Genomic DNA, 14,085 nt, shown 5'->3' with positions numbered 1-14,085 from the left:
TTTTGCCACATAAGGTCATGTAGTCATGGGATTACTGCATGGCCGTAACATCAAAAAGAAATGAGTGTAGACAGTGAAGAGACGTGGTCTGGGTGGTCTGGGTATGAACCCTGGGTTATTCCAAAATTTAGAAGTTGGAGATAACGGAAAGATACTGATAAAGGAAACTAAGGAGCAACCACCCAGTAGGAGGAAAATAATGTGAATAGTGAATGCAAAGTGAAAACAGTGTTTCTAGAAAATATAGGTCCACTGCGGCTGAGAAGTTATGGGAAATGAGGATTGAGAATTGACCACTGGATTTAACAACATGAAGTTCCCTGGTGACTGGACAAAAGCAGACTCAATGGAGAGGTAGGGGCAATGGATGACAAGAGACAATTCGAGAGAGAAAGAAATTTCTTCAAATAAAGTATACAAATGGTCAATATGCTCATGAAAACATGTTCAACATGAATCATTTGAGAAATGCAATTCATAACCACAATGAGATACCACTTCACCAGCACTAGGTTGGCTACAATCAAAGAATAACAAGAGTTGGAGATGATGTGGAGAAATTCTCATACATTGCTGGTGGAAATGTAAAAATGGTGCAGCTGCAGGTATAAGATGGGAATGAAAGAATAAGAGGAGAATGGAGTACAAGAAGCTTTATGAAGAATAACCCAATGGAAGACGGTAACTGGTTGGATGTCTGGGATGACAGAGAGAAAGGAATCACAGTGTGTGAAATTATTATCCCCTGATATGCCTACATCACTTACACTTGGGAGGACTTCTGTAGGATACTTAACATCTCTGGATTTAAATTTTCCATTTGTACACTGAGGATTTCTGCCTCACATAATTGTTGAATGAAGTTATGAATAATAATGGAAAAGGAAGTTGGCTTGAGAATAGGGATGCTGAAAGCCACAACACACATTGAATGAGAGGAAGTAATGAGAATGAGAGGGTCTCCCACAAGACCCAAGAGGAAGAAGCATCTCTGCTTTGAATGTCTCATCTGAGCCAGAGGGCAGGGTCTCTCATTCCATGTCTCCCACCCACATCTCCTACCCCACTGTCCACTTAAGGGACAATTCCTCTTTCAACCACCAACTGCTCCATCCATCATCAGGATGAACTCATTCCAAGTTGCGGCACCTGAGTCAGAAGACCAGGATCCTTGGAAGAGGAACAAATGGAGGATATTCTCCTCTGAATACTCCAGAATTACAAGGTCTTCAGTGACCATGTGGCAAAGGATAAGATATGAATGCTGGAATTGTCCGGTGTTGGATTTAAGGCTTTGCTCTGCCACCAACTATTTTGGGACATTGGTTACTTGTCCTGCAAAATGGGGATAGTAATACCTACCCTAGAGAGTTCTTGTAAGAATAAGAAGAAATGATATTTATAAAATGCCTGGGACAAAACCTGGTTCATGATAGGCTTGGAAAGTCAAGTTCCCTTCCTCTTTCATTTTTTTCCTCTTCTGCTTTAGGTGGGGGGGAGGGGTCAATGGGTGGTCACATCTTACACTGCTTCTGGACTGATGGGCACTGATACCCAGCCATGACCGGTCACCTGGGATGCCAGTGAGAGATGTCATCTTTTTCCTTCTCAGCCTTCTGTTCAGCCTGAGCAGAAAGAGGTTAGAAAGAGCCTTATTATGGAAACTCTGCTCCTCTCTTATTCATGCACCATCTAGCAGGATCCTAGCATGACGCTCAAGCCTTTAGCTCAGAACTTGGCTTTCTGAGGTCAGAAGTGAAGCAGCTGAGCTTGCTGAGCTGGGAGGGGAACCAAGAGACCTAGGAGTCTAGGCCAGCAGACAAAGGACCACAGATCATAGTATCAGAGTGAGTCCATCTCCGATTCAAGAGCTGGGACTCAAGGCGGAAGGCAGAGGCTTCGAGGAGGTGAGGACCCCCAGGGAGAGGAGAAGCTTCCACACAATACAGTGCTGGCTACATTAGGTCCTCAGGCAACGTGAAGCTGGATGTGGGTTGGGGAAACCAGGCCGTGTCATTGGAGTTCATCATGTCCTCTTTGCTTCCTTGTGGAGTCACTACCACAAAGACCTTCAGCAGCCTCTGTGCTCTGGGTCTTGTCTGCTGAGTCTCTGTGGGAGTTGGGAGTAAGAGTAGCTCAGACCCTTCACAGAAAGAGGTGCTTGTCTCCTTGGCACTGGCCTCCTAAAGCCCCAGAACCCTCCTGAGGGAGCCCCAGGTGAGGCTAGCAGGGAAGACTCATGACCAACCCAAAGCAAACCTATGGCAGGGGCCTTGATTATGTCCAAGTTGTCTGAAAAGGACAGATGTGGGAGAGACTAGTTTCAAACCCATGTGAAGATGTAGAACATGTGACTTGGAAGGGGGTTTTGGGTTGGAATGGTAGGATTCCAACAGGCAGGGATGGGAGGAAGGGATAGGGAAAGGGAGCCATCATTTCAGGCAGAGGGATGTGAGTGAGCAAAGAGGAGGCTGACCTAGGATCTGAGGCCAGCAGGGCTGTGGGGCGCTGAGGGTCAGTAGAAGAGGCAGGAGAGGGTTGGCTCAGACCTTCCTACAAGCCTCACCCCTCACCCCTCCCAGCAGCCTCATCAAGGGGAGGCGGAAGCAGCGTGCCGCGCTTCCATTCTAATGACCAAGTGCCCCGACCCCAGACAAGGAAGGGCCGAGGCTGTTTTCCTAAGAACACAGGTCCCGACTTGGGTCCCTCTCTGAGAAACAGAAGTCTTGGAAGGTCCAGAAACAGTACACATTCCTTTTCCCACTCCACAAGAGGTGGATTTGAGGTCTACGAGCTGAAGCTGAGGTTAGTACTAGTGGTCAGGGAAAAGGGCTGTGGCCCAATGTATAATATACACTGGATACTCCCCCAACATACACACAGACACACACACACACACACACACACAAACACACCGCTCGACACAAACATTTTGCCCTATACAGGGTGCAAAGGAAGCCTCAGGCCAGCCCTTTGTGGGATCCCACCTACCCATGCTGCCTCCACGGACCCCCAACTCAGCTTCCAGCACCAAGGTCCTAACCCCTTCCTCTGCGGCGTGGTCAATATCTTCTACACGGTCCCCATGCCTGGGCTGTGTTCTCAGAAAGACACACAGCAGAGGCTGTGGGGATTATCATGTGCAGGAAGGTTCTCTTTGGGAAGCCTCAGGAGGAGAGTGGTCAGGAGCTGAGTCAATGATGGAAAAAGAGCACGCATCCTGCAGGGTGAGGATCCTGAGTGGGAAGGCAGCTTGGAGAGGTGACAGAGGCTATGACAAGGCCATGTGTGCCCAGGGAGTTGAGGGCAGGAGGGTCAGAGTAACGCAGACCAGGGCAGCTGGAGCTGGACCAGAGCTGAGAGATGCAGGTGTCTGCAGGGATCAAGCTCCGAGTGGAGGTGTCCTAGGAGTTCCAGTTCTCCTACCTCCTCCAATTAAATTATCTTCATGGCTTCACTTTCTGGCTTATGGACCTCACTGTAGACAGTATTAACAGGCTCCTTTTCTTCTAAATGTTGTTCACCAATACCCTAGGAATGCAAGACAGAGAGTTCCTAGAACAGCTGAGAGAGGCCCCAGAGGGACCCACATGGAACCAATGCTGCTGACATGAGCTGCACGTGAATTCCCCCAAAGCGCCCAGCACTGCACTGGCCCCAGTTATAAATTTTCTCAGTAAATACCACTGACCACCTGGAAAGAGTTAAAGAGACAGTGGGGCCAGGAAAGGCAGATGACTGGGTTGACAGGCCCAGACCCAGGTGAGGACGGACCCAGGAGAGCCCAGGCTGGGCACAGCTCCCAGCTCTCACCTTGTGCGTGCCCTTTCGAGACTCCTGCTGGCTCAGCTCCGCATACTGGATGCCACTATCATTGTCCCTGTGGTCCTCCTGCAATTCTGTACCTGAGTCATACACAGAGTGGAGCTTGAACCTGGGCCTTGAAAACCTGTACGCTCCCCCACTGTTCCGAACCCCAAGGCCAAGGCCACACCCACCATTCCCTCTGCAGAGAGATTCCTTGAGCAGCAAAATGCAGAAGGAAAGGAACCAAGGGTCCAGTGGGGGAGGGGAGGTATCAGGGCAGGAGGGAGAAGTGCAACCTGCCTCTTCCAGTCTGCATTTTCTTCTTCTTCTCACGTGTCTTCCAAAGGTACAGTCCTCCTCCAAGGGTCAACAGCACAGCCACGACAGCCCCTAGGATGCCTGGCAGGGGGACAGCACTGACCTGTCCTTGTGAATCTGTTTCCCTCACACAGAGAGAATGAAGAAAGTTAAGGAAAGACAGAACCTAAGATACCCATTGCCAAGGGGAGATAGAGAGAGAGCAGGTGGAGAGGTCTGAAGGGTCAAGGTTCAGAAGCTGAAGAGGGAGGAGCATGTCAGTTTCATCCATTCAACCAGGTCCTGAGCTCCTGCTTGGTGCCAGGGGTACTGAGATGAACAAGACGGGGTCACCCAGTGGGGGAAGACTGAGAAAATACCAAAGTCTGCCAGCCAGAGGGACTGCAGTGCAATAGAGGTTTACACCTTGTACACATGTCTTCAGGGAGGGCCTCCCAGAGGAGGTGATGTGTAAACTGAGTCTTTAGGGAGGAATAGGAGTTAACTAGATATTCAGCGTGGGCACAGAATTCCAGGAAGGAGGGGCACGACATGTGAGAAATGACTGTGTCAAATTGCCAGCCCTGGGAGCTGCCATCATCCCACTGCAGCAGGCAGGAGAGGGACAGGGCAGGGAGGAGCCGGGTGAGGAGGGTCAGAGGGAGGAAGAGTCTCTTTCCAGAGGGTTTTGTGGGTCATGCTGAGCATTGAACTTTATCTGAGACTCCAGGATGGGGCTGAGGGGAGGGTAACGCGGGATTTTAAGTGATGCTGACACATCAGTTCCTCCCAGCAGCTCATGGGGGATGGGTTAGAGGGGTAAGACTACACTCAGGATACCAGGTCATTCATTCACTCAATGAAATCCTGACTGTGAGCAAACAGTGCCAGGAGCTTTGCTCGGTACATGAATTCAAAGGAGAACAAGACATGGCCTCTGCCCTCAAGGTGTTCCAGGCTACGGAGGAGACAAACCCATAAACAACATTGCTATTTAGTGTGGGGTGGCTACGGACTACTCCTTAAAGGGGATGGTGCTTGAGGGCAGGACAGTTATAGCACCTGCAGGGCCCTGTGCCACATGAGATTGAGACACCCTTGTTCAAACTTTATTAATAACAGAATTATAACCAAGCGCAGGATCCTGCGTTATGGTGCTGGTCACATGCCCATGACCTGAGGGAAATCCTTGAACAGGAATAAGCAAGGAAGTGAAGGACTCTTGACTTGGGATGGCTGATGGTGAGGAAACAGCATTTCCAGAGGCTCAGAAGCTTATAATAGCAGAACATATTCAGGAGCTCCAAGCAAACAATTCCGTGTGAAGTGTATGAGGTAAGAAACATGGGCAGAGGAGCATCTGAGCCCTGAATCCTACAGGGAGCCAGCGGGTCATACTCCTCCAGATGACACAGACCAATTTCAAGATCCAATTTCTTTTCAAAAGATTCCAGTGGACACACTATGGATAATGGATGAGGTGGGAGAATACTGGAAAGCTATTGCCCTGGACCAGCTCTGACACTGCACCACAGCAGCTGGGAAGGAGGGAGATGCCCAGCAGGCAGCAAGCAGGTGGGCAGGCAGGCAGGCAGGTGCAGGCAGCAGGGAGCATGGGTCAGGGGAGGTGTGGGCCCTCAGGGAAATACATCTCTAGGGAACACCTCTGCGGGCTGCAGCCCTAGTTCTCCTCACTTCCCCCACCCCACCCCTGCTTTCCCTCCAGGGCCAGCTGGGACTGGGAGCTGCTCATCTGGAGCTGCGTGGGCAAGATTTGCATCAAAAACAAAACGCTTGTATCTTAGGGGAAAAAAGAGGGGGTGGAGAGGCGGGCATGGACGTGACAATGAAAAGCAGAGATGAGTTTGCTGTACCTCCCAGACTCCTGTATGCGGTGACCCGATGGAAGGTGGTGCTAATAACATGGTGGGGAGAAAAGCCCAGAACCCTCACCCCAGTGCACCTGAGCTCTGAGAATGCCCCTCCCCTCTGGCAGGTACACTCACCATGGACACAGACTTCCCCAAGGTCTAAGGTGGCAGTTTTCTGATCCACCTGGTTGCTGACCACACAGGTGAAGCTGGCATTGGGCTGGCTCAGGGGCAGGTTCACAGGCAAGGTCCAGGAATTGGAGGCTGGTCCCGGTGTTACTCTCTGCTCCAGCTCCCTGGAGAGGCCCTTGTTCTGCCAGGTCACCTTCAGGTCCTGTGTGGCCCCTGAGGCTCTGCATTCCAGGGTGACATTGCACCAGCTTGGTGTGATGGATGGTAACTTGAACAGGATCTGGGGAAGGGGCACCGGCTCTAGGGTAAGAGGGAAAAAACAATGGAGCCTCACATGAATGGAGAACAATACAGTCTGCACGTTCTCATCCAGTATCTCATTGAAATCCTGGCATCCTCCCTTTAATGATGGTGAATGCATTTTACAAGTAAAATACAATTTGCCCAATACTTAATACATAGCACGTGACAATAAAGAAGGGAGCCACTGAGTTAAGTCCTATGTTATTTCACTAGATTGAGTAAGCCTTAAAAATCTCCAACAAGAAAATAAAACCTGGATCTCACCTACCCAAGGCCCGTTATTTCTAAGAAAATGGGGTTTCCTCTGGAAGGGGAAGAAGTCTGGGACAGAAAGGCTAGTCCCAGATCAGGACTTGCTCTCTTCTCCTGCTCAGATAATGCCTGGGTTTGCATAGCCCGTAGAGAAGGAGGACATCTGGCCAGCACTGGGAGCCCAGAGAAAGGCCCTGTGCTCCCAATAGGAGACATTTGCAGGAGATGCGGTGGTAGCAACTGGGAATGATGAGTCTGAGTCTGGTTAGAATATGCCGCTGAACTTGAGAAGTGACATATTGATAAGTTGGTCTTAGAAATCACATGGGGACCTAAAGCTATAACGGCCTTTATGCAGACAGGGACTTCAGGGAAAGAAAGTGTTGACTAAGTGAGGTTCTTTGGAAGTGTTGCAGTACAACCTTTCTCCTACATCTATTGAGGTTTCTAGAGCTGGATTTGTGGAGTCTGTGAGTGAGGCTGGCCTTGGGTGGTGCTGAGTAAAAGGAGAGGAGGCATTAACTACGTGGGCTTATGAATTGTGGTAGGTGAATAATGGACCCCAGATACGTCCATGTTGATCCTCAGAACTTGTGAATATGTTAGGTTACATGGCAAAGTGGAATTAAGGTAACAGGTAGAATTAAGGTTGCTAATCAGCTGACTTTTAAATAAGGAGATTGTTCTGACTACCTGGATGGGACCAATGTAATCACAAGGGTCCCTGAACGTGGAAGAAGGAAGAAGAGGAGGAGGTCAGAGGGATAAGAATGTGAGAAGAATTGGTCTCACTATTACCTGCTTTGAAGGTGGAGGAAGGTGGTCATGAGCCAAGTAATGTAAGCAACCACTAGAAGGTGGAAAAGACAAATAAATGAATCTCCTTCTGGAAACTCTAGAAAGGAACACAGCCCTGCCAGCACCTCGACATGGGCCCAGTGAGACCCATATCTGACTTCTGACCTACAGCACAGTAAGATCATAAATTTGTGTTTTATTAAGCATCTAAATTATAGCAATTTGTTCTAGCAGCAGTAGACAACTAATACACAAATTAAGTAAATCTAGACCTATAAAGTACAATAATTGTTTAGGCAATATCATTTCCCCAAATTTCCATTCTCCTCTCCCAAAACACTGAAGTGGTTTATCCCTGCTGTGAATCTCAGCTCTGCTCACCATTTGCTGTAAACTCACTTACCCTAATTTCAGAGGAGAAAATAGAGTCTGAAGGCTGGTGTCTGGAAGGAATCTTGAAAAATGGGACCTATGTGAAACTCGTAGCACAAAAGAAGGAGGTAAGCCATGGGATGGGGTCAGGTCCTGTCACTTACCATAGACAGTGAGGGGGAAAACTTGGTTAAGTTCTATTCCTCCAGTGAAGCTGGCTCGAGCCCGGTACAGTCCACTGTCCTCAGAGGTCAGGTTCTCAATCTTCAGGGACAAGATGTTGGGCACATGGACCCTCTGCTGGTACTTGTCCTGGAGGCTGACCCAAGTGGGAGTGTCTACCCCAGCATAGACTCGCAGCAGGACTCTGTAGTTTGAGTCAGGGCCAAAGCCCCATGTGACCTCCTCCAGGTTAGCTTCTTGCTTCCTGATCACATGAAACAACACAGAACCTCCTCGGACCCTGTGCAGATGAACATGGGCTCCAGAATCCTGAACTCCAGAACCATGTGTCCCAGAACTCTTGACCCCAGTGCAGCAGATGCCTAGGGCATTGGAAACAGGAAATGTATTTTTTTTTCAGTAACAATAAAGGAGAAAACCACAAAACCCATCTTTTAAATGAAATTCATCCAATATACTCCCTTGATTCTTAGGATGAAGCCTAGTAAAATGAATCTGAAGCAATTCTAGAATTAAGTCCTGGCTCTAGTGAATTGTAACTTTGAACAGGTTACTTAAACTTGCTAACCTGCGGTTTCCTCACCTGCTTCATAATGACAGTATAAACTGAATGAGATCATGGATCACAGGCACCTGGCAGGGGCTTCCCTAGTGGCTCAGTTGTTAAGAATCTGCCTGCCAATGCAGGTGACATGGGTTCGAGCCCTGGTCTGGGAAGATCCCACATGCCGCGGAGCAACTAAGCCCGTGCACCGCAACTACTGAGCCTGCGCTCTAGAGCCCGCAAGCCACAACTACTGAGTCTGTGTGCCACAACTACTGAAGCCCGCGCGCCTAGAGCCTGTGCTCTGCAACAAGAGAAGCCACTGCAATGAGAAGCCCGCGTACCGCAACGAAGAGTAGCCCCCGCTCGCCGCAACTAGAGAAAGCCCATGCGCAGCAACGAAGACCCAACACAGCCAAAGATAAAATAAATAAATTTATTAAAAAAAAAAAAAAGCACCTAGCAGAGTTTCTGTCAATACCAAATGCATAACTGTAGGAGGAGCTTCTTAAGTGTCTCCTCATGTTCACATCCTTGTGTAATGCCCTCCCCTAGAGGGTGGGCTGCACCTAGTGACTGGCTTCTAAGGAATGGACCACAGCAGACTTGATGAATGTCACTCAGTGATACTAGGTTATAGGAGACTGTGACTTCCCTCTTGCTCTCTCTCTCTCTCTCCTTCACTCTCTCTCTTGCTCACTCTGAGAAACCCAGCTGCCGTGTTGTCAGCTGTCCTAAGGAGGGGCCCACGTGACAAGGAACCGGGCAGCCTCTGGCCAACATCCAGGGAGGAACAGGGACCCTCAGTCCAGCAGACACAGGAACTGCCTCCCATCAGCAATCACATGAGTAGGCTTGGAAGCAGATCCTGCCCAGCTGACCCTGAGCTGCTGCAGCCCCAGCCAAGACCTTGATTTCAGGCTGGGAGACCCTGAGCCAGAGGACCCAGCTGATTCACCCCTGGGCCCTGACCCACAGAAACTGTGAGAGTATGCCTGGTGGTGTTTAAGGCACTAAGTTTTGGGGTGACAGGTTACACAGCAGTAGATATCTAATACAGATATGAAGGCTGCTCTCTTTCCTGCTCCTTCTAGGCAGTGTAGTAGGCAGGACAGGCTAGGCAGTGCTGCATAACAAACAGTTACAATACCTCAGGGTCTTAGAACAAGGGGAGTTTATATCCCCCACCACAGGTTCCATGAGACAGTGAGGAGGGGTCCTGTCACACAGGCCAGAGGTTCTACCTCCTTGTAGCTGCACCCATGGAACTCACAGCATCCTCACAGGCTCCCAGCCCCACAGCAGGGAGGGGAGACAGGAGAATCACACAGGGGGTTTCACTGCATCTGTCCAGAAGGAGCATGATCCCTGCTCTTGCTTTGTGGCCAGCATTTGTCACAAGGCTCTGACTAACTGCCAGGGACTAGAATATGAGGGGAAGTGTGATCATTTAGTGAGCTCTGCTGTCCCTGCCACCAAGACAGCACTTCCCTAGCCAGGCCCCACGAGGCCGCATTAGGCCTTCCTTGGTCATTTTCCTGCAGAGCTGTGACCAGTGGGCACATTCTCCTCAGTGGCACCTCCTCCTGAGCCCACCCTCCCACTTCAGACACAGACCGCAGGGACCCAATACCCTCTTTCCTTCCTGGGGACCAAGGTAGGACAGAACAGGACCAGGGAAAGTGTCTTATCCTGAAAAGATGATCAATCTGCTTCTTCCACCAGGTCAAGATCCATCTGCCTGGGTTGGCCTCTGGCTTCCAAGGTCCCAATCCTCTCTCCAATTCAATAAATTCTCATTATTTCAGGCCTGCCTCCCTCCTGCTGTACTTATGCCCATTCCTGGCTCTCACTGGAAGCAGAGAATAGCTCGCGCCAGCTTTCACATGCACAAGTATTTCAGATATTTCTTTGTTTTTATTTAATCACTAACTCACTTAACCAGGCATCTCCTCCAGGTCAGGTCTTAGGGGGGATCTGCCCAGGCCCCTCCTGTCACAGAGAAGGAGGCGCCCCAGGGGGTGAACTTGTCCTGGGTCACATAGGGCAGAGCCACGCCTGGAGCCAGGGCTCCTGTCTCCCAGCCCAGTGCTTCTCCCCTGCAGGAGCCGCCCATCACCTCCCCATTCTGTGCCTGTCCTCCGCAGGAGCTCCCCTCCCAGCACTGCTCTCTCATCACCAGGATCAGAGCAGTTCCTGGAGGCTCATCCTCCAGCTTTCCTCTCCTGGGAAAGGGGAAGCAAGTACTTAGAGGGGTTTAGCGGGGCAGGGACTTCTGGCTGGCTGAGAGTTAGACAGCAGCCTAACCAGACTCCCCATGTGCTGGAAAGGAGGGAACCAGGGAGAGAAGAGGCTCAGCCCTCAGGCTGCAGGGAGGACCCACCCAGAAGGGGCTGGTGAGCCCAGCTGTGAGGAAGTTAAAAGAAGACAGGGAAAGAGAAGGAAGGCAGCAAGAGCTGTGATCTACAAAAGATCTAATCCTGAAGAAGAAAATAAAGCTGGGGGGTGTGGTTACAAACAAGACAGAGTAAAAGTTTATGTAAATAATATAAAATTTAACACTTACAAATCAACTTAAAATTTTGTCCATTTCCCTCCTCTCTCTTTCTGTCTCTCTCTCTCTCTCTCTCTCTCTTATGTAATCTTCCAACCCCAGAGCCTACGGAGAAAACTCTAAATAACAGAACATATTTTCCAGTTACGTAAAATTGAAGAGAAGGCCTACATTTTACTGTAGACATAAATTTAACTTGTTAAAAAAGAGGTCATGTTTTACAAAGCTCATTCTTATTTCAAGACATCTGTTTATAAAAGGTCTCTAATTCATTAAATTTCATATAACTCCTGCAAGTTTATTCAGTGGCTGGGTTACTAAAACAAAAAATTAAAACAATAAAAGCTTTCCAACTTTCTCCAGAATTCATAATTCACTGGGTATTAGTATTTTCTCATTAGTTTTTATTTAATTTCCTTAGACATAATCATATAATCTCCCAGGAAGTCCTGTATGTGATTACGGTGTTGTCCAGTCTTCAGCTCATTTTCACTTAACTCCCTATTGTTTCTACTTCCATTTCTCTTCTCCCCAAGTTCACTCCCTTCTGGAGCCCACATTACCAGTCTACTGTTCCTTCTGTAGTTTCTCCATATTCTTTCGACACATGGGTATACAGAAACCCTTAAATTTTACAGGCTGCTGTTCCTTTTACCAAAGCAGAATTTCACTGTATTCAACATCTTACATCTTGCTCAAGAAACCCAGACTAGAGTTGCTTCCTCCCTCTCAGACACAGGGTTCTGGTTGGCACCCTCCCCCATAGGACAACTGCACAGGCTGCCAGGCGTTCCCCCCTGAGTCCAGACCAGGGGAGCTTCATTCCCCAGCCCTTCCACGCCAAGGAGAGGGTTTCTTTGTCTCCCTCCCTCTTCCCAGGCAGCTCGATGCTCTCCCAGTCTCTCTGTTATTGCACAGAAACAGCCTCGCCTCCCTGGAAATGTTTCCCTTAATGCAGCCAAGGCTGCCTGAGCACAGGGGTCCCAGGCTCGCCACAACCAAAAGGCCATTTTGTTCTTCTGTTCACCCCAGGGCTCTAAACCAAATGCACTGTATTTGCTAAATAATTACAGAGCTGTTTTGTCTTTTTGTTCACCAAAGACTTTAGACGTGGAAAGGGGACATTGCCTCCCTGCTCCCCCCAAAGGTCCTCCCTCCCAGGAGCCCGGGCCACTCACTGAGGAGTAGGCTGGTGAATCCCAGGAGCCGGGAGGCCCAGCAGAGATGGGGGTCTTCTGAGCAGGGCCCCATCACAGGCTGCCTGCCTGCCTGTGCAGCTGTGGAAGAAAGGTCTATAGGAGGAGGGGCAGGAGAGAAGGGAAGTGTCACTCAAAGGGACACTTAGGCTCTTCCCCACCCCTAGGGCGGGGCTAGCATGTTAGCTCTGGGTTGCCAGCCCACTAGCCTGTAGTAAGCCACTCAGATGTTTCCTATTACGATCCCCAGCATTTACAGTAGGACCTCAATAAACAATTACAGAATAAATATATAAACAACTTCACTATTGGAGATACCCCATCCCTGTGGTCACACCAGCTTGTTGATCTCACACTCCCCACACTGGCACTCTCTATAATTCCCTTGCCTGTTTCCCTGGGGTTAGGCTCAGCCCAGACAGCTTGCTCTTCAGTGTCAGCCTATGGTTGGGCACAGAAGTCATGCTATTTCAGCCAGGGTAGGCTGGGCCTCTGCTGCCTTGGGTGCTGTCTCCTCTGTCTTTACACTGTTTAATGAGTTTGGTTTTCCATAAACTTCAAATGTCAGTTGCCTAAGTAAGAAGCTATGAGCAAAAGAACAAAGCTCTTTGGGGGAAGTGTCAACTCCCCGTATCACAAATGCAAATATTGGCATTTATTGCTTGCACCCTTATGGCTTTCCAGCTGCCCCTAGTGTTACTTATTCTCCCTACACACAGGGCAAAGCCAGACCCCACGGTATCTGATAGGCTCTTGTCTGCTTCATTCCTACCATTTCCCTTTAAACCTCTGCCAGGCCTGCTCCTGCTATCACAGAGGGGCAGGGATAGATATCTACACACCCCTCCTGGCCACAGCCTCAGCTGCCTCAGACTCACTCCCACCTACTGAGGCTCAGGCTTTCGCCTCTTCTCACCAGACTGAATACCCCACAACATCGGAGAACTCTTGGGCCCACACCCTAGGGGAGCAGCACCATCTACCTAACTCCTGGGCAGTGCCTCCTTCTCATCCCCGCTGAGACTTCCCCCTCAGCTGTCCCAAGGCTGAGGAGCCCCATGCATGACTGGCCCCATGACCATGCACTCAAGGTAGTCATGGCACTGTGTATTAAACCCATTTTACGGATGTGAAAACTGAGACCAAGCGAGGCAGTGTAATCTGCAAAAGGTCATACAGTGAATCAAGCATAGGGTCTGGACTCTCGACAACAAACTCTAGAAAAAAAACCCCAACATCACAGCCACTGTCCCATCCCACTGTGTGACCTCAAGCAAGTCACCTGAGTCCATTCTGTGCTCCTTAAATTGCTCTGCTGAATCCCAGACAAGTGAATATCCAACGCTGGCTTATTCCCTCCAACCTCCTCTAGTAATGGGGAAATTACTGCAAAAGGTAATGAGACTGTGGTCAGAAACTTCTTGTCTGGGGTCAAAATCCAGGCAGCTCACCCACTGGTCCCTCTCAGAGTGATGGGGAGCAAGCTTCATATTTTCGCTCTCCCATGTCCTATAAGTCCTCTTGTGTTAGTCCTCTTGTGTTTGGGTCTGTAAACCATCTGCTCAGGATTTGGGGAGGGAGGAGGAGCCTAGAGAGAGGGAAACAGCAATGCAGCTACAGGCCAGGGACACCGGAAGAGAGCCAGACAATAAACATTCCATGCTGGCAGAACACCAGGGACTTTTTGGAAATCTCTTAAGTCAGCTTCTCAGCCACCTCAGCAGCTGGAAAGCTAAATCATCATCACCACCCCCAACCTGTCTACCTCTTTCAAAT

At 49.5% G+C, this 14,085-nt stretch overlaps 1 protein-coding gene across 7 annotated transcripts; it reads right to left on the bottom strand.

Annotated features, from left to right (window-relative positions):
* Positions 1 to 381: 381 nt before the first annotated feature.
* LOC133086754 (SLAM family member 9-like) lies at positions 382 to 13,718 on the bottom strand. 7 transcript variants are annotated; one of them, XR_009700346.1, is made up of 8 exons: positions 13,592 to 13,716; positions 12,292 to 12,405; positions 7,997 to 8,377; positions 6,111 to 6,407; positions 4,108 to 4,242; positions 3,814 to 3,905; positions 2,992 to 3,531; positions 382 to 2,110 (listed from the first exon to the last, which is right to left on the bottom strand). XR_009700346.1 is itself a non-coding variant. In XM_061183263.1 (8 exons), the coding sequence occupies exons 1-7, from the start codon at positions 13,599 to 13,601 to the stop codon at positions 3,436 to 3,438; spliced, it is 1,125 nt and encodes a 374-aa protein (XP_061039246.1). In that variant the 5' UTR covers positions 13,602 to 13,716; the 3' UTR covers positions 382 to 2,110; positions 3,427 to 3,435. The 7 variants fall into 7 exon arrangements, 5 of the variants coding, with proteins under 5 accessions (XP_061039246.1, XP_061039245.1, XP_061039247.1 ...); XR_009700347.1 differs by having other exon boundaries at positions 382 to 1,625; XM_061183263.1 differs by having other exon boundaries at positions 3,427 to 3,531.
* Between the last annotated feature and the right edge of the window lie 367 nt (positions 13,719 to 14,085).

This window comes from Eubalaena glacialis, chromosome 3 (genome assembly GCF_028564815.1).
Source record: "Eubalaena glacialis isolate mEubGla1 chromosome 3, mEubGla1.1.hap2.+ XY, whole genome shotgun sequence".
NCBI classification, from domain to species: Eukaryota; Metazoa; Chordata; class Mammalia; order Artiodactyla; family Balaenidae; genus Eubalaena; species Eubalaena glacialis.
Note: the sequence above shows the minus strand (reverse complement) of the source record. Positions and strands in the feature narration are given on the sequence as shown.